The sequence below is a fragment of the Kryptolebias marmoratus genome, linkage group LG3 (assembly GCF_001649575.2).
Source record: "Kryptolebias marmoratus isolate JLee-2015 linkage group LG3, ASM164957v2, whole genome shotgun sequence".
Taxonomy (NCBI): Eukaryota; Metazoa; Chordata; class Actinopteri; order Cyprinodontiformes; family Rivulidae; genus Kryptolebias; species Kryptolebias marmoratus.
The window spans coordinates 18,957,989-18,980,361 of record NC_051432.1 but is presented as its reverse complement, the minus strand read 5'-3'; the positions used below and the strand labels follow the sequence as shown (position 1 = coordinate 18,980,361).

Here is a 22,373-nt window from a genome sequence, read left to right as displayed (position 1 = left end):
ATAATATTTAGATTTAACATTTAACATTTAGATTTAACATTTAGCATTTAGATTTATATTTAGCATGTTAGCTGTAACAATTACATGTAATTAGCTAAATGTTGTAAAAAGTGACATCAGAAAATCAACACTACATTTTAAAACAGTGTTTGAAGCTAAATGTGACAAAATTTAGGCAATTTAGGCACAACCCCCTTCAGCACGGTACTTAGAAAGAAAATTAGAATATTTATCAATAATCTTGAGGAAAATCTAGTTTAAACACATGATATGGGATCTGTACTGATAAATGTTCTTTTGATCATCACCCACATAAACCTAACATGAATAAGGCGTGTAGAAAAGCTAAGAATTTACAGTGTCAAACTCCCGACTTGCATTTTTTTTTTAATTTGGAATATATAAATGTTGTTTATTTTTATTCAAACATAAGTTTGCTTTTAGGGTGATGATCTTGCTTGATTACAGAGACTTTTTTTTTTATCTTAAATGTGCTTCAATAACTCAGATTATCCTGGTCTGACACTGGGCTTGTCAGTAAATGTTCAGCCACCTGACAGCTTCCAAAATGAGCCATCATGCGGGTGAACACCACGGGCAGAGTCACCCTGTCCTCTACTTTCAGTTTACTTTCCGTCTCTAAGCTGCAGGGGACATCTGAGACCAGACTACTCACTGTCTCTCGGTTCGGGGTCCAGTCCCCTGAACCTGCCCGAGGGCCTGGCGTCCACCACCTGGAACTTCTTGGTGTCCAGGTTGTCCAGGATGTCCTCGTAGGTCTTGACCCAGGTGCGGTTCAGGGCGGCCCTGTACTCGGTCGGAGCGGGTCTCCTGTACTGGTCGCTGACCGCTCGACCCTCCAGTTCCCAGTTCCTGAAGCCGCCGTTGAGCAGAGACACCGAGCCGTGGCCGAACACCCGGAACATCCACCAGACGCGCGGCGCCGCGAACTCCCCGAGCTCGCTGCAGTCGTACACTACGACGTGCGTGTCGTTCTCGATCCCCAGGTTCCCCACGTAATCCGCGAAAAACCTCTCCGACGGCAGCATGTGGTCCAGGGGAGAGGTCTTGTCACAGCACTGGTCTATGTCAAAGAAAGCCGCGCCCGGGATGTGCTTCTTCTTGAAGTCGCTTTTGGCGTTTCTTCGCAGTTTGGGCAAATACCACGACGTGTCCAAGATGCGCAATTTGCCCTGGACCCTCATCGCCTCCGCCAGCCACTTAGAGGTGATCAGAGCTCCAGCTTGAAGCGCCATGCTGGGTTTGTGGGCAAACAGGGAGGTTAGAAAGTTTACTCACTCGACCTTATCCCGTGCCAAAGGTTGAAAAATGGCAGAGGGAGCAAAGGTGTTTGTGGAGGAGAGAGGGAGTGCGTGACAGAATTCAGTTTCACCACCGGGAAGCGGCAGGGACGCGCCTTCCAGGATTTACACGTAACCTAAAGTCTCAAAAGTTTCTGTGCACTCTCATAAATAACCAAACAGAGCAAAGGGTTAAAGGTGTTTAAAAGTGGCACTCATTAAGACAACACATGTATATTTATAACACATTGGTTCTACTGAAAGATCTGAGAAATCTGTCTGATTATACTCTGTGAAAGACGTATATAATGAATTATTATTATTATTATTATTATTATTATTATTATTATTATTATTATTATTATTATTATTATTATTATTATTATTATATTATTATCATTATTATTATTATTGTTGTTGTTGTTGTTGTTGTTGTTGTTGTTGTATATATATGACCTATATTAGAATATACGTCATTGTTAGTAGTAGCATGGTAGGAACTATATGCATTGTTAGTTGTTATCCGGCGAACTCTTTCGGTCGGTGCACAACCGGATGTTGCTCTGTTCACACGCTCCTGTTCAAGTTTTTAAGGAGAGTGCTTTAAATGTAGATTGTAAACACTAAAACTGAGTTTATAATTTTAAGTATGTCGGCGTCGTTGATCAGAAAAGGACTGGAGCTGCTGAACGATGATATCAAAGGTCAGTTTTAGTTTGTTAGCCTGTTAGCTTGTTTCTTAGGGGCACTTGATGCTGGCACAATATGCTTTTGAATCACGAGTGCGTGGCCTTTATTTTAAAATAATAAATTTAGACATATCCATAAATATTTACTGTTCTCTTAAAATAGGAGGGACACGTAACAAACGCATTTTAGGACAGCAGTAAATGTGTTTTGGGGCTTTTCCGAAAACACGTGAAAACTTATTTTGAAACTTTGTTGGGACGTTTTATTAATAAATTAAAATGTAGTATAACTAAACGTGTTTGATTAAATAGAAGGTGATTAATGGAGAAGTGTAATGACTAGTTTACTGCTTAAACTGAAGATTTCTTTTTTGAAAGGAAAACAAATATTGGAAATGATACACATAACAAAGAATCTCAATTATTTAAGACAGAATCCAGTTATCATAATAAATGCATTGATGGTAGGGTGTTCTTATTCAATCAAATATGTATGATGTTTTCTGTTCAAAATGTTTCCTACAACTGTTTTAACTGTGAATCATAGTCTGTCGTATAACTATAGCACATATCTTTCTCTTCCTCCTATGTGTGCGATCCCAGATAACAGTAAAGCGAAGAAGAAGAAGGCTCAGACCCCCAGCTCGGCCACAGTGATGGAGCTGGTGAGCACCAAGAGGCAGGGGGTCACCAGGCAGGTCAAGAGGCTGCAGGGCCGCCTCGGTCCCGGAAAGAGCAAAGCCACAGTCAAAGACAAGCGGATTAAATCTGCAGTAGGTAAGGCCACATTATCATTTTCTATTGATATTTACCGTACATATTAAACAATTGGTAATAATTCTAATGAGACGTGCTGGCTGTTTAGGAAGACGTGAACTGGAAATTGTGGAGAGAAGAAACAAGAACCACGAGAGCTGCTGTTTGTTTGTGCAAACAAGGATTAGCTATTTGCATAGTTATTTAAGGAGTAGTTTTTTTTTGTTTGTTTGGCTTTTCTTTTTTTTTTTTTTAACTCAGCAGTGCTCTTATAAAGTTGCTTTTAACATGTCCAACAAGGTGGCGCTAACTTGTCAGAGCTGGTTATTAAAAATAACAAGATTTAATTAGTATTTGCAGTCAGGAACAGGTTTAGTTGTTTGTTAAAAGAAGTTGAGTTGATGTCCCACATTATTTGTGTGCAGTTTTGTTAAACCAGGGACTGAAGAAACAAAGGCATTTTTAAAACCAGCATTCTTCTGTTTCTTTATTCACATCTTTGAATCTGTGTCTCTGGATATTTGAGAGACTGGAAAGTTGACAAAAATATGTAAAATAATTCCTGGTTTAGTCTAGTCATACAGCACGTTTGTTGTAAAATTATATTCTTTGTTTTGTGTTTTTTTTTTTTTGTAGAAGAGTTCCGTAAGAAGCAAGCAAAGAGCCAGATGAGTGCCAACCTGAAATACTTTTTGGAAACTAGCTGCAAAGCAACAGATTCTGATACATTAAAGGTAATGAAGGTTGATTTCTTATAACGAGTCAATGTTGATCTCTTTAACTGTCACTATATATTGTAAATACTTTTTTAAAACTACAAACTATCATGTAGTAATGTCAACTTTTAAAATCAACCATCACAATCTAACCCCATCAGAACCAGTTATCAATGTAATCTGTGATTTTCCAGCTAAAGTGTCGACTTGGTTTCTTTTTGATTCAGATCTTGAACCACAACGTAGGACGGCAGTCGAGAAATCGCCCAGACAAACCTGTCAAAAAGCCCAAGGAGACAGAGTCTTTGTTTACAGAGGAGGAGTTTCAGCAGTTCCAGAAAGAATACTTTGGCAAGACTGTTGAGGAGAAGAAATAACACCCCCCCTGAAAAGAGACACCGCAGCCAAAATGGAAGCAGCTGGTGCTGTGTTCTGTGGATTAATGAGGGTTTTTGAATCAGACTATGTACTGGAAGTCATTCCCACTTCACAGCAGCAAAGAATCATTTTGTTGCACATCCGAAATACATGCTTCAGTTTTTAAATGATGAAATGTACCACTGAGTTGTAATTTCCAACTGGCGAAGACTTTGATTTGTGCAGATACACAAGATTTAATAACCTAATGTATGACATATTAACAAAAAATGCAACCAACGAAGCAGTCACTGTCTTTTTTGTATTTAAGTTTCCTTTAAAATATATAGACTGTATGCTGAAAAACCAGATATCTATTGATTTTTTTCATGCGTCCCAATTTAAGTTTTCCTTCTCATCTAAAAATATGCAAATATGTGGGTGGAGAATTTAGATTCCCCTAAGATATTAAAATTTAATTTAGAGAAATGCTTTTTTAGTTGGCTAATCATTCAGTCAGGCTCTGGAAAAAATAATAATAATTATAATGACCAGTTGATGTAGACATTATTTAGTCGCATGGACTCGTGGTTATTTTCACCTGCCTAGTTGTGTTCAGGCTGGTTTAACGATGCGCTGTGAGTTAAAAGAAGAATCTCATACCTGTATTTCTACAGAGTGTAATGATTCAATAGGGTGGCAACTGTTTCTAAATTTAATGAGCGTGATTGAAGCAGTAAGAATGTGACCTGATCCCCATAACTTTGGGGCTTGTTTTTTTTCCAGGTCACAGGTAACACACCCATGTGCAGAGGCTGGTGTGCTTTAACATGGAGGTCCACAAGGCAGGCCACAATATGGTTCCTTTTGAATTTTGAGCATTTTTGTGTACGCATTTGATCCAGACAAAAGAGAAAAACAATGCTATAATATTAAAAAAAACCTGAAAGATTAATTTAGCATGGTCTAGAATTGCAAGGTTTATTTACAATCATAATTCAGATGCCTACTTTGCAGTAAATGTTTGTGTAAGGATGCTATTAAAACATTCCTAAACATGTTCGTTGCTTTCCTGTATGTGTTGTTTTGGCATGCAGATGTAAAATGCAGTGAATACCAGTTTATCCACCTGGTAAGGTTATATAAAAAGGTCTGATTGTAGTCTGATACCAGTCTTGAGTGAGGACAGCAGAGTCAACGCAGAGCAGCAGGAAAGTGGAAGTTGCACCATGTCTCAGGTAAGAAAGAGAACATTTAATGTTTCTGTAGAAATTATGAAACCACTGAGCCGCACATTTGTTTTTTTATTGCATAGTTTCACACACATTGCATTCTGCCTTTGATAGTCATTATTAAATTTAGTTGTAATTATTTTTAAGACCGTCCTATTGAAAAAAAAAACAAAAGAGTTTATTTTTTTTAAAGAATCTTATTTAAATGTCCCACATTTTTTGTGGAACTACAATAAAAAAAAGTTACTGATGCACAAATTAGTGTGTTGTTTTTGATGCATTAAAATATCAATAATAAAGCAACCATTTGCTCTCTCTTGTTTTGTGATGTGAGTTATATTCACAAAATAACATTTAAAAAACAGTTAGAAAAATTAACAAATTCCTTGCTGAACACTTAAAAAATAAAGCTTTTAAATGTCTAAATTTGCTAACGTAAACTGTCATTTCACTAACTGCATATTTTTACAAAGGCTTGTTACTGTAAGCATAGGGCATTTTAACATGCATTCAATTCTGATATTGATTACTACTTATCATTTAATTAATTTTTGGTACAATATCAGCATTTTCCTAACGAGTGTTTGAATAAACCGTGTTTATAAAGTAAAAGTAAAAGTAAATGAAACAGCAGTTGTGCCTGCAGAGCAATAAATCTTGCTGAGCTTGTTCGACCACATTCATTAAGGGGTCACTGATCTGCAGACTTAAAGAGTCTTTACGGCGTTTTCAGGTCAGGAATGCAGAATGCAGTGCTTTGTCTTGTTCAGGTTTCTGATTAGAAAAACAGAAAACATGAGAAATATTTTTACAATGACAGTTATTAAGACCAGTATGCAAAGATAACTACAAATACTTTCTTGGTTTATTATTAAAATTGGCTTATCTGAGCTCAGAGATCTAAAAAATGTATTTATAAATTTAATAAATGGTTTACACTGAATGTCTAATATCAACCTATATTCTTTGGACATACTTCAGTAAATAGCTGAGATAGTTACAAAGGGTTCCTGAATGCCTCAGCAGATGCTCACATTAATAAACATCTCGTCTTTTCTGCAGCCTAAGGGTCCCGTTCCTCTTCCGAGGAAAATGGTCCGAGCAGTAAGATCTGTAGACGAGGAGCTGCTAAAATGTAACTCGACTCCTCGGTCTCCTACAAAAGGTTCAGAGGTGAGTTGTAAAGATTATGTTTCACCTGTGCGTTCAAACTCAAATATGTGAGTCTTTATTCAAAACATGGTTTTTTTATATGTTGTTGAATTAAAGTGTTTTTGTTTTTAATTAACTTGGTGATTCTGATTCTGAAAACTCAGAGAGAGCCAGCCCCACCGTTACACAGAAAGTGGGCAACGCAGGACTATGAAACTGGCAACAACTATGTGGAAATTATAACGGTATCAGTATTTTCTGATTTATTTATTTACTTTGTCGTTGAAATAGTTGTAATGAGTTACAGTGAGTCTGCAGATGCTCATGTTATTATTTCTTCTTTTCCACAGCCGATGAATCCCGTTTCTCCTTCAGGGAAAGTCGATCAGATAATAAAAGCTTTTGATGCGAAGCAGCTGAAATATAACCCTTCTCCTCGGTCGCCCACATCCGAGGTGAGTCTGAATACAGATGGGATTTAATCTGTGACTTCAAACTACAACACTTGAGACATTACTCAAAGTGTTGTTTTGTATGTTGTAGTAATCTTTTTTATTTCTGTTTGATTTTGATTCAATTTCTTAAACCTCAGAAAGAACCGACCCCAGCTCCACCCCCACTATCACCAAGGAAGTGGGTTCTGCAGGAGGCAGAACAAAATGAAACTGGCCATGAATATGAGGAAGTTTTACAGGTATTAGTGTTTTCTGATTTATTTACAGATTTTTATTTTGGAAGGCTCTGAAATGAAAGAAAAATATGAATGACATTAGTATTCAAACAACAGCAAAGAAAAATATTATACCAAGAAATAAATATCTGAATCATATTGAAAGAGAAAATCTGAACTTAACTGTGATTTTCCCTATAAGGATGATAAACCATTTAAGGCAGCAGTTGAACCACAACCTCCTCGACTGCCGGCTAGACAACATAAACACAAGCTTGTTCGCGTGTCTGAAACCCTGGTAAATATTTCTATTTCTTGTTGCGCTGGTAATCTCAAAGGGCTATAAAAAATAGCACAAGTTGTGTTATAAACTCTTTCTTTCACCAGGACGACATGTCTTTGTCAGATTCCTACGAGGTGATGACACGTGAGTGAAAAAAATACTCCAAATATTTCCTCTCTGATGATGTTGGAAACGTCTTGTTGCTGAACTCCACTTTTGTTGATTTACAGCTTGGAGTGATGTGTGCAGGGATCTCAAACTTAGAGGATCATCAGAGACGGAGTGAGTTGGTTATTATGTCATGTTTTTCTTACAGTATGTGTGTACCTGTTGTTTTTTTGTTACTTTTTAAGGACCTTGTCTGGTATACACACCTACCTTGTCAGGACCACCAGCCCAGTCCTAATATGGTGGAATACCACTTTTGTGTATTGGGTTAGGTTTATGGCTAAAGTGTAAATTGAGTTTAGGTTAGAGTTTAGGTATGTACTGGTAATGGTCGGGTTCAGGGTAAAGGTCAGGGTCAGGCTACAGAAATGAATGCAAGCCAATACATGGTCCTAATGAACAGAAATACAAACTTGTATGTGTAAACAGCTACATTTTCTGTAGCTGTAGAATTTTTGGTTGGATTTATAATATTTTAAAGCCATAAGTATAGTGTTTTTTCATCAAATTGTGTGTACCTGCACCTGATAAACTTTAATTAATGTGTCCCAGACTGACTAGACATGTAGGCCAAAGTGTCATAAATAATATAACTGTTAATATTTCAGGGTCATCAATGTAAAAGCTGAACTTCTCTACAAAGCAATCCAATTGTACAACCAGCTGATGACTGAACATAGTGGGAACCTAAAAGAACTCATTAATGAGCTGCACAGCATCGCCACCAACTTAGACAAGGTAATTATTTCTTATCACAGAAAGGTGTAGAAACCCAGCTCATGTAAAAGAGTGGAGTCCAGAATGTATACACAGCGTCTTTTCTCTTAGTCAAAGTATTGCAGGCAGTAATTTGAGCAGAGAGTATTGACTGGATCTATTTTATTCATTTTTCTTTGTAGTTTTCAAAGGGCACAAAGATCGCTGGCATCACTGGAGGAGCTTCAACAGTGGCAGGTGGAGTGGCAGCAGCTGCTGGTGTGATCCTGTCTCCGTTCACAGCAGGAGCCTCTCTGGCCCTCACTGCTGTCGGTGTGGGTGTGGCTGCAGCCGGCGGCGTCACCGGTGCTTCGGCTGCCATCGCAAACAAGGTGAACTCATGGTTAACAAACTTTAGGGCCCATAAAAACAGCAACTTTTTAAAAAAAATTTTTGCATCTCTTTTGGTTTGTTTTTTTTGGTGAACTTATAAACATAAATCATGCATGATCTTCCTGAAGAGTAAAAGGCAACAAGAGAATAAAGTATTACCTATTATATATATAAATCCTATAAATTATTACATGCAAAGGTGTCCATATATTTTAGATGAGGAAGCTTAAGATAGAGATTAGCTTTTTTAAATACTGTACACAAACACAAAGATCACAAAGCCTTTTCAGCATATTTATGTCATCATAGCTGTTAAATAATCAAATAAATGCCAAAAATGCACGATGAACTCTCATTTGTATTAAAGCTTCTTTATGACTGTTTCAAATGTTTGCTCCTCCAGGCGAATTTGTCTAAAGAGAAGAGTAAAATCGACAAAACCTTGCAAGACTTCGACGTCTGTCATGAGAAAATTCTAAGCTGTTTAAAGTTCGTCAATGAAGGCATGGAGTCACTGAAGCTACACGGCGTCTCCGTTCTACATAACACTGAGAGGTATTCAAGCAGGGTGGCAAACATCGTGCAGCTGGTGACAGGAGATGCTACCGCCATGACCTCAGAGATGAGCAGCAAGTCGTCTGGGTTGATCAAAGGCTTCGCACTCGGTATGGATTTTTTCTTTACCGAGGGAAAAGATGGGCCGAAGGTCAAGAAAGGTCTCGAGTCGAAGCTTGCAAAAAAACTTCGCAAGCTAGCAGAGGACCTTGATAAAGGACTGAACGAGCTCATGCATATAAAGGATGTTTTCAGTAGGCTTGATTAAGAACCATCAGCTTTATTCTGACTCTGTCCTTTTAGAGTTAATCCATCTTGTTGTGTGACATTTGGGTGTCTCCAGGGATATGGGACCTCTACAAAGCTTCTAAATGTGTACACTTCTTGTATGAAATGATAAATCTACCCTTTTTGTTAGTCTTTTTTGTTTGTTTGTTTTTCCTTTTGCTGCCTGTTGGCCAGATCATAATTAAAAATATGAATTTGTAAAGCTCTAATCCTAATATTAAAGTATTCATTAACCCTAAAGATATCTTTTTTGTTACTTATTGTAGTTTTTCCTGTACATAAAATTTGATAAAGATTGTAAAATGTAAATGCTTGGCATTCCTTTTTGCTGCCTTTCATGCCAGAGTTTCAGACTAAGATCATTTTATGTTGAGATATAGCAAAGTTGTAGCCATTTTGGTCAAAATACTTAACATACTTCATCTCAAGGAATATTGTGAGATGTCACACTCAGAGCGTGGGTTGTGACTGACTCTCAGCTACTACCATGTCAAATTTTAGCTCAGTATTTGTAAACATAAAGGTGATATAACCTTTTTGTGTTTGCTAATTTTGATTGGCTGTGGGGCCATCATCCAAAATGTTAATCAGTTGTAGAAGAACATTTAATAATTAGTTTTATTATGTTTCATTAAAATCCATTCAGTGCTTCATGAGATAATGTACAGACAGGCAGGATTTACTCCAAATAGTTAATTCTAAAATTTCAATCAAAGATCTTGTGTACCGTAATCTGTTAGTGCTCAGAATTTTTGTTGTGGATCAGTCTCAGCTACTACCACGCCAGTTTTTAGATATTTTGCTAACAGACACACACGTAATAAAAACATTATCACCCACCATCATTTTTTTACAGTTAGCGATAATAATAATAATACATTCGTTGCTCCATCCCTGACACCACCTCCTGCTTGCTCCTCTTCCCCTCCGTTTCAGAGAGAAGCTCCTCCTTTGCCACTTTTCATCACTCCCAGCTGACTGAAAAGGAGTGCAGTCAGTAAAAGCTCTCCTTGTTTAATCAATTTTATAATCACCACTTGATGTAGAGAATATTCATTGCCTTCTCGTACTTCCACTTGGTCCAGTTCAGGCTGGATTAACGTCACGTTGCTGCTTCATTCTCCTTTTTCTAAACAAGTTCAAATAAGACCTCACACCTGCATCACTGCAAGCTGATGGTTCAACAAGGCTGCCAGCTGCTGGGAGTTTTAATGAGTGAAGCAAAAAGACAAGAGTTTGAACCAGAATAAAGAGAAGAAGAAGAAAAGTGAAACAGGAAAGTGAAAGTTTTCACCATGTCACGGGTAAGAAGATACATTTTATTTACTTTAAGAAAATACGAAACATTTAAGCCACAGATCTTTTGTTTTGATGAATGCAAAATCTTATTAAAAGCACAAATTTATTCTGCTTCTGATACTCATTAATGCATTTTGGGGGGAGAGAAAAAATGCTGATTTAACCCTATTTATTTTTAATTTCTTAGATCAAAAACTACCTTTTTAAAAGTCTTACTTTAAAGTGTTTTTTGTTTGTAGTTTAAAAAAGTTGTGAAAATCAGTGTGTTGCTTTTGATGTGTTAAAATGTTCCATCATCATATTAATATGCTTAATATTTGTAAAATCATGGTGAAGAACATCAATGTGTCAAAAACTTTCTGGTGCTCGTTCTTTGACTCAGCCAGCCTTAAATTCAATTTAATTTCACTGACTGCACATCTATAGATATGTGTTTAACACAGACATCTGTCAGTAATTCTTTTAACTGATACTTCTATTATTTCTTTCTGTGAATGGCTGAAATAGCTAGTAACGTGTTGCAGATTGGTCTTCAGATGCTCACAATATATCATGTTTTCTGCAGCCAAAGCGTTCAGTTTCTCCTTCAGGGAAAGTTGATCAACTAGTAAAAGCTTTAGATGAGAAGCTGTTGAAATATAACTCTCCTCAGTCTCCCACATATGGCTCAGAGGTGAGTCGGGTAATACAGATTAGATTTTAACCTGAGCTCAGACTCCGATGTGCAGATCGTTACACTGTTTTTGTATGTTGAACTCCGATCCTTTTGATTAATTTGGTGATTATCATTCTCAGAGAGACCTGAGGAGCTCCACTCCACCACCACGGAAGTTGGCTAAACGGGCCTTGGAAGAAAATGATGCTGATAATGAATATGTTGAATTGATGAAGGTATCGGAGTGATGTGATTTATTTACAGCCGTTCATTTTCAAGGCTTTGAAGCATTTCCCTTCTGACTCTAGTAAAGTTTTCTTTAGTGACCAAAAATGCCCACATCTCCCTTTTTTTTTTCTCTTACGGAGGATAAACCAGTTAAGGCACGACCTCCTCTGCTGCCGATTAAGCCACCAAAAAAGCAACATGATGACACATCTGAAACCTTGGTAAATACTTAAATCTCTCCCTTATTGTGCTTATAAATTCCCCTTCAGCTGATCATTTTTGCATTGACCGGAGTTTTACGCAATCGATTTGTAAAATTCGAGCAGAACATTAAAATGCTGAATGCTAAACATACAATCTAAACAATATTTGACACTTATTCTTTCATTTAGCAAGCCTTCAAATGTCGATTGTCATCTGACTGCATTTTAACATGCTCACATTAAAACGTGTCGTCTTTTCTGCAGCCAAAGCATCCAGTTTCTCCTTCAGAGAGAGTTGATCAAATAATAAAAGCTTTAGATGAGAATCTGCTGAAATATAACTTTCCTCCTCAGTCTCCAACATATAGTTCAAAGGTGAGTCTGGTAATCCAGATAAGATCAAACCTGGGACTTCAAACTAATATGCCTGAGACATCACTCAAAAAATGTTTTTATTAATTTAATTTTGATTCAGATCCTACAAACTCAGAATGAACTAAAGAGCTCAACTTCACCCCCAGTGTTGCCAACAAAGTGGGTAAAAACGGACTCAGAACAACGTGAAACTGGCCACGAATATGTGGAAATTATAAAGGTATCAGTGTCTTTATGATTTATTTTCAAGATTTACCTTCTAGCTGTCAAGTTATTAATGACCAAAAATGTCTAAATTTCCACTTAAGTTTCTGAATATTTAATAAACTTCAACTGCAAAAAACAAAAATTCCTCCAAACAACAATTTGTGTCTTTCTAGTGCACCGTGAACAAGTCGTATAGTAAGAGTGACTTCTGAATTCTAATAAAAGAAACAAACTGTTATTTGGGCTGTAGTTTGGAGCTTATTGAAGTCATTATTTATGAAACACCAGTACATACTCTATCAAAGACTGGTCCTAAACTAAGAAATGGATCTATAATAGATTTTATTTTTACAGTAAAATCAATTGTTTTGTTCCTTTTTTTGCCATAAGGAGGATAAACCAGTTCAGGCGCGACCTCCTCCACTGCCAATAAAGCAGCTTGATATGACTGAAACCCTGGTAAACATTTTACATCTCTTATTGCATTTATAAGAATATTCATATTGATATTAAAAAGCTTCAGCTTTTTGAAGCTTAAAAAGCTTCAGCTTTTTAATATCCTTCCAATAAAATTCTAATGCTGCGTACAAATGAAATAATTTTCTTAATGACTCAGTTTCCTAAAAGGTAATTTGGCAGATTGTGTTCATGGAGTAAAATGAAACACCAGTTGTTGGCTATACAATAACCCTTGTTGAGCGTGTTTTGACACATATCACTTATCTGCAGATTTGATAAAAGGATACATATTACTGATTTTTAACACAGTGATAAACTGATTCAAGAAATTCTGAAAATTCATATTCAATGAAGTGGCTTATTTGAGCTGAGCTCAAGTGTTTTTGTTTTTTGGGGTGTTTTTTAACATTGAAGATTGTGGTTGAAATAGTTATATTTAAAAGTGGCCCTCCAGATGATATCATTAACATATTTCTTCTTCTCTGCAGCCAAAGCGTCCTGTTTTTTCTTCAGGTAAAGTTGATCAAATGGTAAAAGCTTTAGATGAGAAGCTGAAATATAACTCTGCTCCTCAGTCTCCCACATATTCTTCAGAGGTGAGTCTGGTAATACAGATTAGATTTAACCTATGACCTCAAACTATAATGCTTGAGACATTTCTCAAAGCCCATTTTTGTACGTTGAATTTGTTTATTTCTATTCTCTTGATTTTGGATTCAATTTCTCAAACTCCAGAATGAACTGAGCTCAACTCCACCCTCACTCTTACCAAGGAAGTATGTAAAACCGGACTCAGAACAATACGAAACTATCCCTGAATATGAGGAGATTATGAAGGTATCAGTGTTTTGATTTTTCATTTTCAAGGCTTTAAAGCATTTACCTTCTAACTTAGGAGTTCTCTTTGGTGACCAAAAATGCCCAAATTGTTTTTCTAGCAAACAGCAGAGCAGAGGTTTCCACAAATTTAAACTTATTGTTCAAACAGCTGAAGTTAACCACCAGGGGGCGGACTATTTCCACTCAGTCTGTGGTTTATCTCATTTACCTGTCTACTCCAGATTCACTGGAGTACCTTTCACTGGCAACTGCTGGGTTGAAATAACTTTTTAAAACCAAATTTATTGACTCCAACAACATAAACTAAGCTCTAACATAAAGAGCTCAATAAAATGACATTCTCACAGATTTACACCTCCACAGCAAAATAAAATAAAAAGAGCAAGATTACTTTCGTATGTCGGGAAATAAAATTCAACTGATCGTAAATTCAAATGTTCACGAGTCAAAGGAAACAACAAACTGACTTAAAAAAATACAAAACAAATATCTAACGATAATTGAAGTATAATCATTGCAAAACTACTGGAGTTGAACACTATATATAAACATTCGTAAAACAATATATCAAATTCATATACAATGCAACGAGCTAAGGATAGGACTAACGTATTCTTTGAGGTATTGTTTACATTTAATATTTGACCAACATTTGACATAAGTTCTGTTTTAAAACTCTACATGATCTATATAATGTCGGCCGGAGACGTCAGGCAAATCAGCCAATTAGATCTGAGCGAGGTTTTACGCTCACAATGTTGAGTTTGTTTAAGCTAACTGTAGTGCCCCGATGAAAGAAGCAGTCCATGTTGTGTTCAAGCTGTCGTCGGAAACGGAAACTCCGCTCACTCGCGCTGTTGCTGTTCTGAAAACAAACGCCCACTGGATCGGAAGAGCGGAGGAGTACGCTCAGCGGTGCTTCGACTCTTTATAAGCTTGGGCTGTAATTTCCGCCCGTTCTTCCCTAGTATCACTGTTGTTGTTTAGAACTAAAGCACGAAGCTGACCAGGGCTAAAATGGCTGTATAAAGGCGTGCGGCAGCAATCTTTGCAGCGGCAAAAACTCGGCAGTGCAACGGCTAAGTGCACTGGCTATTTTAGGCAAAATGGCGTAAGTATTTTTTTTTTGTAAATTACAATTTCTTTATATTTTAGGGGTAACTTAATTAGTAGCTAGGTCAGCTATACTTTTAACAGCTGAATAATGTTAGTACATCATACAAAAATCTAAATGCTGGCAGTAACACTGTAAAGTTTAACCTAAATTGTTAATTTCCTTGTATAAAGTTGTAGTGTCAAATTACAGTCAGCTGTGGGGCTGTCCCAGTCGGCGTCAGTTTGATTAGCGGTTAAAAACGTTTATAACGTGCGGCGCGTGTCAGCTGTCCTCGAGTCGGACAGCTGACAAATTTAAATCCTGTTTAAATTTTTATTGAAAGGCTTCCTTTCAGCGCGATTGTTTAGGTTTGAGTTGATGTTTATATACATTAAACACTGTCAACGTGGCGTGGCCAAAATGGCGCGCGCGCCCTAGTTTTTACTTGCTACCCCGCCTCGTGCAGTTGGCTCGGTGTTGTGAAAATGGCGGTCACCCTCCCCATTTCTCCGCGGTGACTCTCAACTGAGGGCGGAGTTTCGAGCCAAAGCATGACCAAATTAGGAAATGTTATCCCCCGGTGGAGGGCGGGGCGTCTCCTTCTAACGTGCACTGACGCTTCGGTGGAGATTAGCTAGAATTAGCCTCCCCACCCCCACCACAGGGCCGTGAACACCCTTTGTAGTTCCCATTAAAAGTTGACGTTATTTACGCAGAACTTGATAGTCCGGAATTGCGTGTTTTTTTTGTTTTCCGGGACTACATACTGTAGGAAATAATAGTAAAAGCTGGTTAAACTAGTACTGTACAAACCAAGTGGCACTTCAGTGACATACTTTGAAAATGTGATTTGCATATTAACCATCTTCAGAATGGAGCAGTCTCTTATATCACAAACAGTCATCGATTGCTCACTTTATCACAATAACATGGTTTATGTATTGCAGGTCTCTCTCGGCAACCACCCTCAGCTTTGCTGCCGTCGACAGCAGTACCAGACCCCTCGACTTGCTTTTAGCAGACTCTCCTTTGCTTTCATTCACCTTGTTGAGCCTGCCACTGACCAGCAGCCGCCATGACACACTCCCAGCTGGCATTGGAGGACTTGGAGGCCCTGTACTTAGGTTGGTGTCTCACTGACATGTTCCCACAGCACTTCAACAGTTTGAATGCCAGTCGCTGTGAAACTCAAAATTAAACGAGTTTTAAATCATTTTATTCACTTCCTTGTTTATAGGGTCCCCGTTTCTGATGGCTGACCCCATGGGGCCCCTTCTGGACCAAGATGAAGAAGAAGCTCTTTCTCCCTCCTCCTCTTTAGAGGTGAAGGCGCCAGCTTCGCCCTCTCTCTCCTTCTCCTCCTATGCATCCTCCTCTTCCCCTTATCATGCCATGCCATTATCCCCACTCGCTTCTTCCTCGCCACCTCCCTCTCCTCCCCTCACTCAATCCTCCTCATTCCTGGGGACCAAGGCTGAAACAGACCTGTTGTCCATGTCTCTGCTGGCTGCCAGCGACCTGCTCAACGCCCACGTTGGAGCAGACAATAGCGAAGGTGAGAAATCTGAAATTATAAGAAAACACGCACAAGTATGATTTGAGGCACAGAAAGGAGAGATTAAATTTGAGTTGATTTATTGGTTTAAACAACTATCATCTATATATTTTACATGTAGCCAGCAAGTCGTCATACAAAAAAAAACAACTTGTAGATGCTTATTTTGTTTGTTTAAAGTTAATGATCAAACTTTCTATTAGCAGATGCCTTTGAGGATTTGGACTGGATGACAGAAAAAATCGACCTGAACGAATTTGACCTGGAATCTCTCATTGGTACATGCTCATCTGAAGAGTCTCCCAGCTTCCCCGAAGGTTTCCTGTCCTCCCTCGACTCCCAGATGGACCTGGATCTAGACTCCTTCGTCCCAACTGCCCCCATCCACCCCAGCAGCCCAGATGTTGATCTTGTGCTGCCTGACGCTCCCTCCCTTCACATGGAAACTCCCGTTTCCCCCAAGGTCAAGACGGAGGAGGTGGCTCCTGTTCAGGAGGTTGTGAAGTCTGAGCCTCCGTCTCCCGTCACCTCTCCGTCCCCCTCCTCTCCAGCCTACACATTGGAGCTGGGGAGTGAAGTCGATATTTTAGACGTTGAGAAAATGGCCACATCCATCACCACTGCTGTCATCCAAGAACCCAGTGAAATCCTTCAGACCACCACTCCTATTGTCCTCTCTATTCCCGCCGCTGGTCACTTGGTAGTGGTTCTCGCCAACAAAGAGGAGCCCTCCTTCATACCCCTCCCTGATCAGTCCAATATCTTTTCGTCAAGCGACAGTGACAGTGACTCTGGCATAGAGTCAGGCGCTGGGTCACCCACACGTCACTCGACTCCCCCCAGTTCCCCCACACCTGGTTCTTCCAGAACCAAACCCTACTGTAAACCACAGCCCACGGCCTCTCCTTCCCCCAAGGCCTCCAGGGTTAAATCTGTGTCCGGCACACCCAGGGTGGTTGAAAAGAAGTTGAAGAAGATGGAGCAGAACAAGACAGCTGCCACTCGCTACCGGCAGAAGAAGAGGGTCGAGCAGGAGTCGTTGAACGTGGAATGTGACGAGCTGGAGAAGAAAAATCACGAGCTGAAAGAGAAAGCGGAGTCCATCAGCCGAGAGATCCAGTATCTCAAGGATCTGATGGAGGAGGTTCGCAAGCACCGGCGTGGCAAGACCCCCTCAGTCGCTTAGAAGGCCAAATGTTCACGTGGCACAATATTCAGTTTCAGAGTGATGTGATGGTGGTTATTCCTGCTTCAGTGCTCACATTTGCAAAGTACAACCATTTCTAGTATTGGCCATATGTTGTAAGAGATTAAAGGCCGGTGTGTGTGAGATGCGTTCCTGATGGGATGAGGGAAAAGATTTGGAAAGCTTATAGAAGTTGATGAGATTAGTTAACCACCGGGGGCTGGGAGTTTGTCAGGTGAAGCATTTGTACATGCTTGTCTCCCAGTCCCCTGTTGATCCCTTTGTGTACTCCCGACTTAACCAACACGCCTGCGTAAAAGAGCAGGGTGTGTTTTTGTAGACTAAGCATGCAAAACAGGAGTCGTAGTCGTTAATGATGTTGGCGTATATTTGAACTAACGAAACCACCCTCACATCTCCCCAAGCAGTAGAAACTAGTGTCAAAGTATGAAAGTACTTCCACCTTTTTCTTGCCTTCTTCCTAATCTTGTTACCCCAGTTTGATCTTCCTCTTTAACAGCTTGAAGTCCAGAAAGGGGCCTAATCTGGTTTGTGAATTGGTGATCTTTTACTGTCAACATGGATTTTGATTGTAAATACTTTCCTTCTCGTTTGCTTGCTGATTGTGGCTTTAATTTAATGCTAGATGAATCAGGACTGTCCTCTGTAGCTCTGTCTTTTAGTGCAGGTGTTTGGCTTGTAAAATGCTTTGCTTTTTTTTTCTAATAAATATATCAGTACTCGAGCAGCGTGTCGTGTGTTTTCTTCAGCAGTGGGTCAGCAGACGACTTCAGGAAATATCTTTCCTCATGTTTGATCAGTACATGAAAACCAATTTTATAAAGGTTTTAATTCTTTAAAGCAGTGAAGCATGAAACATTTAATAAAGTTTGAATATCAAGTTTGTTCTTGTTCAGGTGAACCTTTTATTAAACCAAGTAGAATATGAAGAGAATTCTCAAATTAAGCCACAATGAAAATGTAAGCTGTTCACACCTATTAAACAGCAAAATCTCAACTCATAAAAACTAAAAACACTACATTCAATAGTATTTTCACAATAAGAAAAACACCTCTTAGTAGAACATTGTGCTTAAAGTTCTACTGATTTCGGGCAAATATTTAGACAGTAAAGGTCCGAAGGAGTACCTCTTTGATTAAGCATCGCTGACAGAACCAAAGCTGGATTTGTTACTGTCTGAGGCAGACTGCAGCAGAGATTATCTTCCACAGTACTACTTTGCATACTCTGTCATGATACCTACAGATCCTGTCTGATTACTCTGTTGGAGGAAACAAAGGACAACAGGCTTGGTCACAACAGGAACTAAAGGGATATTAAAAAGACAAATTCCTTCATTGAGGAGGTAGAAAAAGGGCAGGAATCTAACCCCAGTCTGTTAATGTGTTTTTGTTGACTAAATGTCAATATTAACCAGGAGTAGAAATAAGTGCACAAAGAATTTGAAATATTTGTCCTATTTCTAAGTCCGAACCTGTAAAACAAGTTGAATGTGGTAGAGCTGGCATTAGAGCGACCTGAGGCGAGGTCACACGTCACCGTTCTGTCAGTCAGGAAACGAGAAAGGGGAAGACGAGAAACAGAAAAAAAAGAAGAGAAACAGATGTGGACCGTTTCATGGGAACGTCCCTGTAAATGTGAAACCAGACTTGTCTCTCACATGGTTCACAGGTGTTAGCTTTGTTTTTTTTGTTTTTGTGAGAGTGGCTGTTTAAACATGTGCGTCCTGTTGAAAAAAAAAAAAAAAAGGAGAAAGTTCAAGCTGGGGACGCCTGCAGAGTTGGTCAGTTTTGCAGACTTCTGCTAAGCAGCTGTGTAAATGTAGTCCTGGCAGTAACACATAACGCATTTAAGCACATACACACACACACCTACACACACACACACACACACACGTGCGTCTGTCTGGCAGAGTTCTCAGTATTGAGGCACCCCCAGCCCTGAGCACAGATAAGGAAATGAGCTCGAGGTACAGATAAAAAAAAAGCACAAGGGCCTAACATTCCAGTCTGTCTAATGGTTCATGACATATTTTGCTAACAGACAAACAGCTGAAATCATCATCCACCTTTGACAGCAGGCGATTAAAACGCTGCTTTACTCTTAAGACTGATAATTAGGTCACAGATGAGCCGTTTAGATGATTTACTAATAAATCTTGTTTGTGAGTAAAGAAACGTTCTCCCTGTTCATTCTTCAAATGATTGTCCCTTCAAACTGAACTCCAAGGTCAAAGGTCACATCGCATTCTGAACCACGATGGGCTCCGTGGAGGAAACCTCACGAGGTCTCCACCACTGACAGAAAAATACCAAAAAGTCCAGACAGGAATTCACCAAAATGCACAGAAAATAAATTTTAACCTTCAAGTTTCCAGGAAGTGATTTTTGACAGAAACATATCTTGTTCAGGTCTGGTGGTTCGAAGGAATTTGTTGTAGATAAAGTTTGTTCTCAAACATGCCTTAGTGGAGATAAAAATCACAGCTGTTTCAGTGGGATCTTCTGTAGATAATTTTCTCTATCTGCACACTTTTATCTTCAGAAGGGACTCTAAATTCTACCTTATGGCTCTGTGTGAAACCCTGAGCTATTTTTGCACAACCAGAAACAATTTAACTGGGATCCATTTTTGTGTTCTAATAAAGAGCTTTGTAACCTTTCGTCACATCTGACGATCATCCCTGACAACATTTTGTGAGAAAGTCTTTAAAAGCAAATCAGTTTTGTGCTTCTAATGTAATTTATAAGAAGCCAAATATCTTCCAAACTCTCCTTTTTGTACAATTTGTTCCCTCCTAAGGCAAGATTTGTTAAAAGCTCTTTTTAGGAAGATGTTTGAGATTCAGATCCTTGTCTTGTTGTGACAGGTTTAGTCTGCTCTCGGCACAGCATGTACCACATAAACCATAACAACCTTCATGGAGGTTGAGCTCACAGAGCTGTTTCACCGAATAGGTGTTAATAACAAACATGCAGCTGAGTTCCCACAGATTCAAGCCTTCTAAAACAATGGTGCGGCAGGTATTGAGTCTGTGACCCACTTATTGAGTCTGTGTGTAGCGTTGTGTGGAAAACGTAAACCTGGATAAACTTGTTGGAACAGAAAGCAGCACTTGAGGACTTTGGTGGTGGTTTATATGTTGGTCCGCACAGATTTGGTTGACATGATGGCAGCTGTGCACAGCGCTCTCATCCTACATAATGTTTCAGTCAGAATCAAATTAATATCTAAGATGAATCCGTTTGCACTGAGTCCTCCTGGGCCTGCTGATGTGTGCCGAGGTTGGTGCTGAATGGTCTCTGATTTCTGATTTCTTCACTTTAACTCTCAGGGTTTTAAAGTGAGGCTGCTGAAACTGTATTTCATTTCACACTATAGAGGTTGATGGTGTTTGGCTCTCCGACAGGTGAAACCTAGAAAAGCTGAAGGCATTTTTATAGTTTGTCTGCTGTAATCTGAACAATCTGACACACTCACAGGTCTATTCCTGTCTGATTCCTGCAGAGAATCAGTCTTATTTAATGCATCTTTTTTTTATCCAGCTTTGGCTAAATTAAGAAAAATAGAATCAGAAGATATTAAATAGTTTTTGTCTTGCTGAAATATATTTATTTATTTATGAAAATGCATATTGGAGCACCACAAAAAGGTTATATTTGCTTAACTTTACTACAAAACAGCGCATCTACAGAATAAGATGATCTCATTATAAAACTCTGACGTGAAAATCATCACATCCCTTCTTTTCATATCAAAAATTTTCACAGAGCGATGTTTTTTGTTTTTTAATAAAAAGGTGAACAGTTTATTTTATTTGTCCGCAAATATGTATTTGCCCAGATGTCCGAGGGTTGTTTAAGGTGTGGTCTGTTATAGTTTACTGTAAATAAAGTTGTGTCTGCTGGTGGCGACGGCTCACCTCGTCTCTTACGTAAACCAGTAAACATGTTTAATGTAAACGCAGCTTCAGGCTAATGTTTTCAACTCGCTCCACCATGTGATCTCACTGTCTGTGCGACTGGATGTTTTAGCCATGAACAGATAATAAAGAGATAAATTTGACTGAAACTGATTCTTACAAAACATAATGTAGTTTAGATATGTTATTTTTATAACTCACGGTAGGCTTACACATGATATCAGATATTTATCATTAATATCACAATATAAGTGATGAAAATGTGGATTTATTACAACTAATATTGTCATCGCCATATTCAACAATAGTATTTTAATTTTGTGTTTTCCTAATATCACTCAGCTCTTTGTCACAGTCAGACCGTTTGTTTGCAAACTTTATGTTTGGCTGCAACTTTCCTGTTTATTTCAAATTCTGTTATTAAGTCAAAGGTACTCGTTGCAAACGACGAGATCAAACATAAAACGGTCATCCTGAACTTTAGTTTGAAAGAGTTTACTCCACTAGTTTTTCAGATATACAGATAAGCAGGTCTGAAATGCAGGTCTGCACTCAATGGAAACACTTTATAAATGATCTTGTTTTAACCAGTCTTCTTGACATTGCAATGAGTGCCTGTAACTTCCAGCTTAAAAGGTTTAAGCGAAAAGAATCAAATTTCCAAGGCCATTCTACTGTAGAACTATTTAACTCTGAAATGATGCAAGAATAAGTTTTATTACATTTTCTGTCTACTTTCAGTTCTTGTCGTTTTACCTTTATTCCTCATAGATTCTCGGTTTGTTTGTTGCATCATGTCCTGTGCAGCACGGCTTCGATAGAGGAAAGTATTTTTCACTTCACACCTCTGCCTCGCGCCAGTGAGCAAAACCAGAAGCTGTGAGGCACTAACTTAACTCACATTAGGTTGGTGTTGATGCTAAACGTTCCCTGAGCATCAGCACTGTGGAAATGTTTCAGTTTAGGACTTTATATTTATCTTTTCTGACTCAAATGAACTCTTAGTGCTTTAATGAGCAGTTTAAAGTCTATCCCAAAAAAAGTGTCTGTAATTCTGTAATCCACGTTAT

The 22,373-nt window shown here is 38.7% G+C and overlaps 4 protein-coding genes and 1 long non-coding RNA gene across 7 annotated transcripts in view; 3 read left to right on the top strand and 2 right to left on the bottom strand.

Annotated features, from left to right (window-relative positions):
- LOC108235889 (3-mercaptopyruvate sulfurtransferase) overlaps positions 1–1,471 on the bottom strand; it is a 7,619-nt gene extending 6,148 nt beyond the window's left edge. The window contains exon 1 of the mRNA XM_017416239.3: positions 677–1,471. Coding sequence (XP_017271728.1) covers positions 677–1,256 — 580 coding nt within the window. The 5' untranslated portion in view covers positions 1,257–1,471. The remainder of the gene's footprint in view (positions 1–676) is intronic.
- A 346-nt stretch (positions 1,472–1,817) lies between these two features.
- Positions 1,818–4,879, top strand: rps19bp1 (ribosomal protein S19 binding protein 1). Its single transcript, XM_017416103.3, has 4 exons — positions 1,818–2,005; positions 2,594–2,767; positions 3,383–3,480; positions 3,690–4,879. Exons 1-4 carry the CDS (start codon positions 1,951–1,953, stop codon positions 3,837–3,839), a joined length of 477 nt encoding a protein of 158 aa, XP_017271592.1. The 5' UTR covers positions 1,818–1,950; the 3' UTR covers positions 3,840–4,879.
- Positions 4,880–4,903: 24 nt separating this feature from the next.
- LOC108235742 lies at positions 4,904–9,496 on the top strand. Its single transcript, XM_017415985.3, has 11 exons — positions 4,904–5,057; positions 6,114–6,224; positions 6,368–6,448; positions 6,554–6,658; positions 6,796–6,897; positions 7,076–7,171; positions 7,261–7,300; positions 7,387–7,438; positions 7,933–8,062; positions 8,224–8,412; positions 8,817–9,496. Exons 1-11 carry the CDS (start codon positions 5,049–5,051, stop codon positions 9,234–9,236), a joined length of 1,335 nt encoding a protein of 444 aa, XP_017271474.1. The 5' UTR covers positions 4,904–5,048; the 3' UTR covers positions 9,237–9,496.
- On the bottom strand, positions 8,282–10,430 carry LOC119616909. Of its 2 annotated transcripts, none has more exons than XR_005232994.1 (3): positions 10,327–10,430; positions 10,097–10,234; positions 8,282–8,395 (listed from the first exon to the last, which is right to left on the bottom strand). It is a non-coding gene; the product is annotated as an uncharacterized LOC119616909 (long non-coding RNA). The 2 variants fall into 2 exon arrangements; XR_005232995.1 differs by having other exon boundaries at positions 8,283–8,395; positions 10,161–10,234.
- A 4,036-nt stretch (positions 10,431–14,466) lies between these two features.
- atf4a (activating transcription factor 4a) lies at positions 14,467–18,104 on the top strand. Of its 2 annotated transcripts, none has more exons than XM_017408629.3 (4): positions 14,467–14,633; positions 15,566–15,742; positions 15,856–16,173; positions 16,377–18,104. In XM_017408629.3, the coding sequence occupies exons 2-4, from the start codon at positions 15,694–15,696 to the stop codon at positions 17,357–17,359; spliced, it is 1,350 nt and encodes a 449-aa protein (XP_017264118.1). In that variant the 5' UTR covers positions 14,467–14,633; positions 15,566–15,693; the 3' UTR covers positions 17,360–18,104. The 2 variants fall into 2 exon arrangements, with proteins under 2 accessions (XP_017264118.1, XP_017264127.1); XM_017408638.3 differs by having other exon boundaries at positions 14,468–14,633; positions 16,380–18,104.
- The last annotated feature ends 4,269 nt before the right edge of the window (positions 18,105–22,373 follow it).

Excerpts from the sequence above, each read along its gene's own strand:
- LOC108235742 (XM_017415985.3), top strand. Across the intron at positions 6,225-6,367 it reads CTCCTACAAAAGGTTCAGAG|AGAGAGCCAGCCCCACCGTT; the intron begins GTGAGTTGTAAA and ends CTGAAAACTCAG. Across the intron at positions 6,659-6,795 it reads CTCGGTCGCCCACATCCGAG|AAAGAACCGACCCCAGCTCC; the intron begins GTGAGTCTGAAT and ends CTTAAACCTCAG.
- rps19bp1 (XM_017416103.3), top strand. The coding sequence starts at position 1,951 with ATGTCGGCGTCGTTGATCAGAAAAGGACTGGAGCTGCTGAACGATGAT. Across the intron at positions 2,006-2,593 it reads GCTGAACGATGATATCAAAG|ATAACAGTAAAGCGAAGAAG; the intron begins GTCAGTTTTAGT and ends GTGCGATCCCAG. Across the intron at positions 3,481-3,689 it reads CAGATTCTGATACATTAAAG|ATCTTGAACCACAACGTAGG; the intron begins GTAATGAAGGTT and ends TTTTTGATTCAG.
- atf4a (XM_017408629.3), top strand. The coding sequence starts at position 15,694 with ATGACACACTCCCAGCTGGCATTGGAGGACTTGGAGGCCCTGTACTTA. Across the intron at positions 15,743-15,855 it reads CTTGGAGGCCCTGTACTTAG|GGTCCCCGTTTCTGATGGCT; the intron begins GTTGGTGTCTCA and ends CCTTGTTTATAG. Across the intron at positions 16,174-16,376 it reads TGGAGCAGACAATAGCGAAG|CAGATGCCTTTGAGGATTTG; the intron begins GTGAGAAATCTG and ends ACTTTCTATTAG.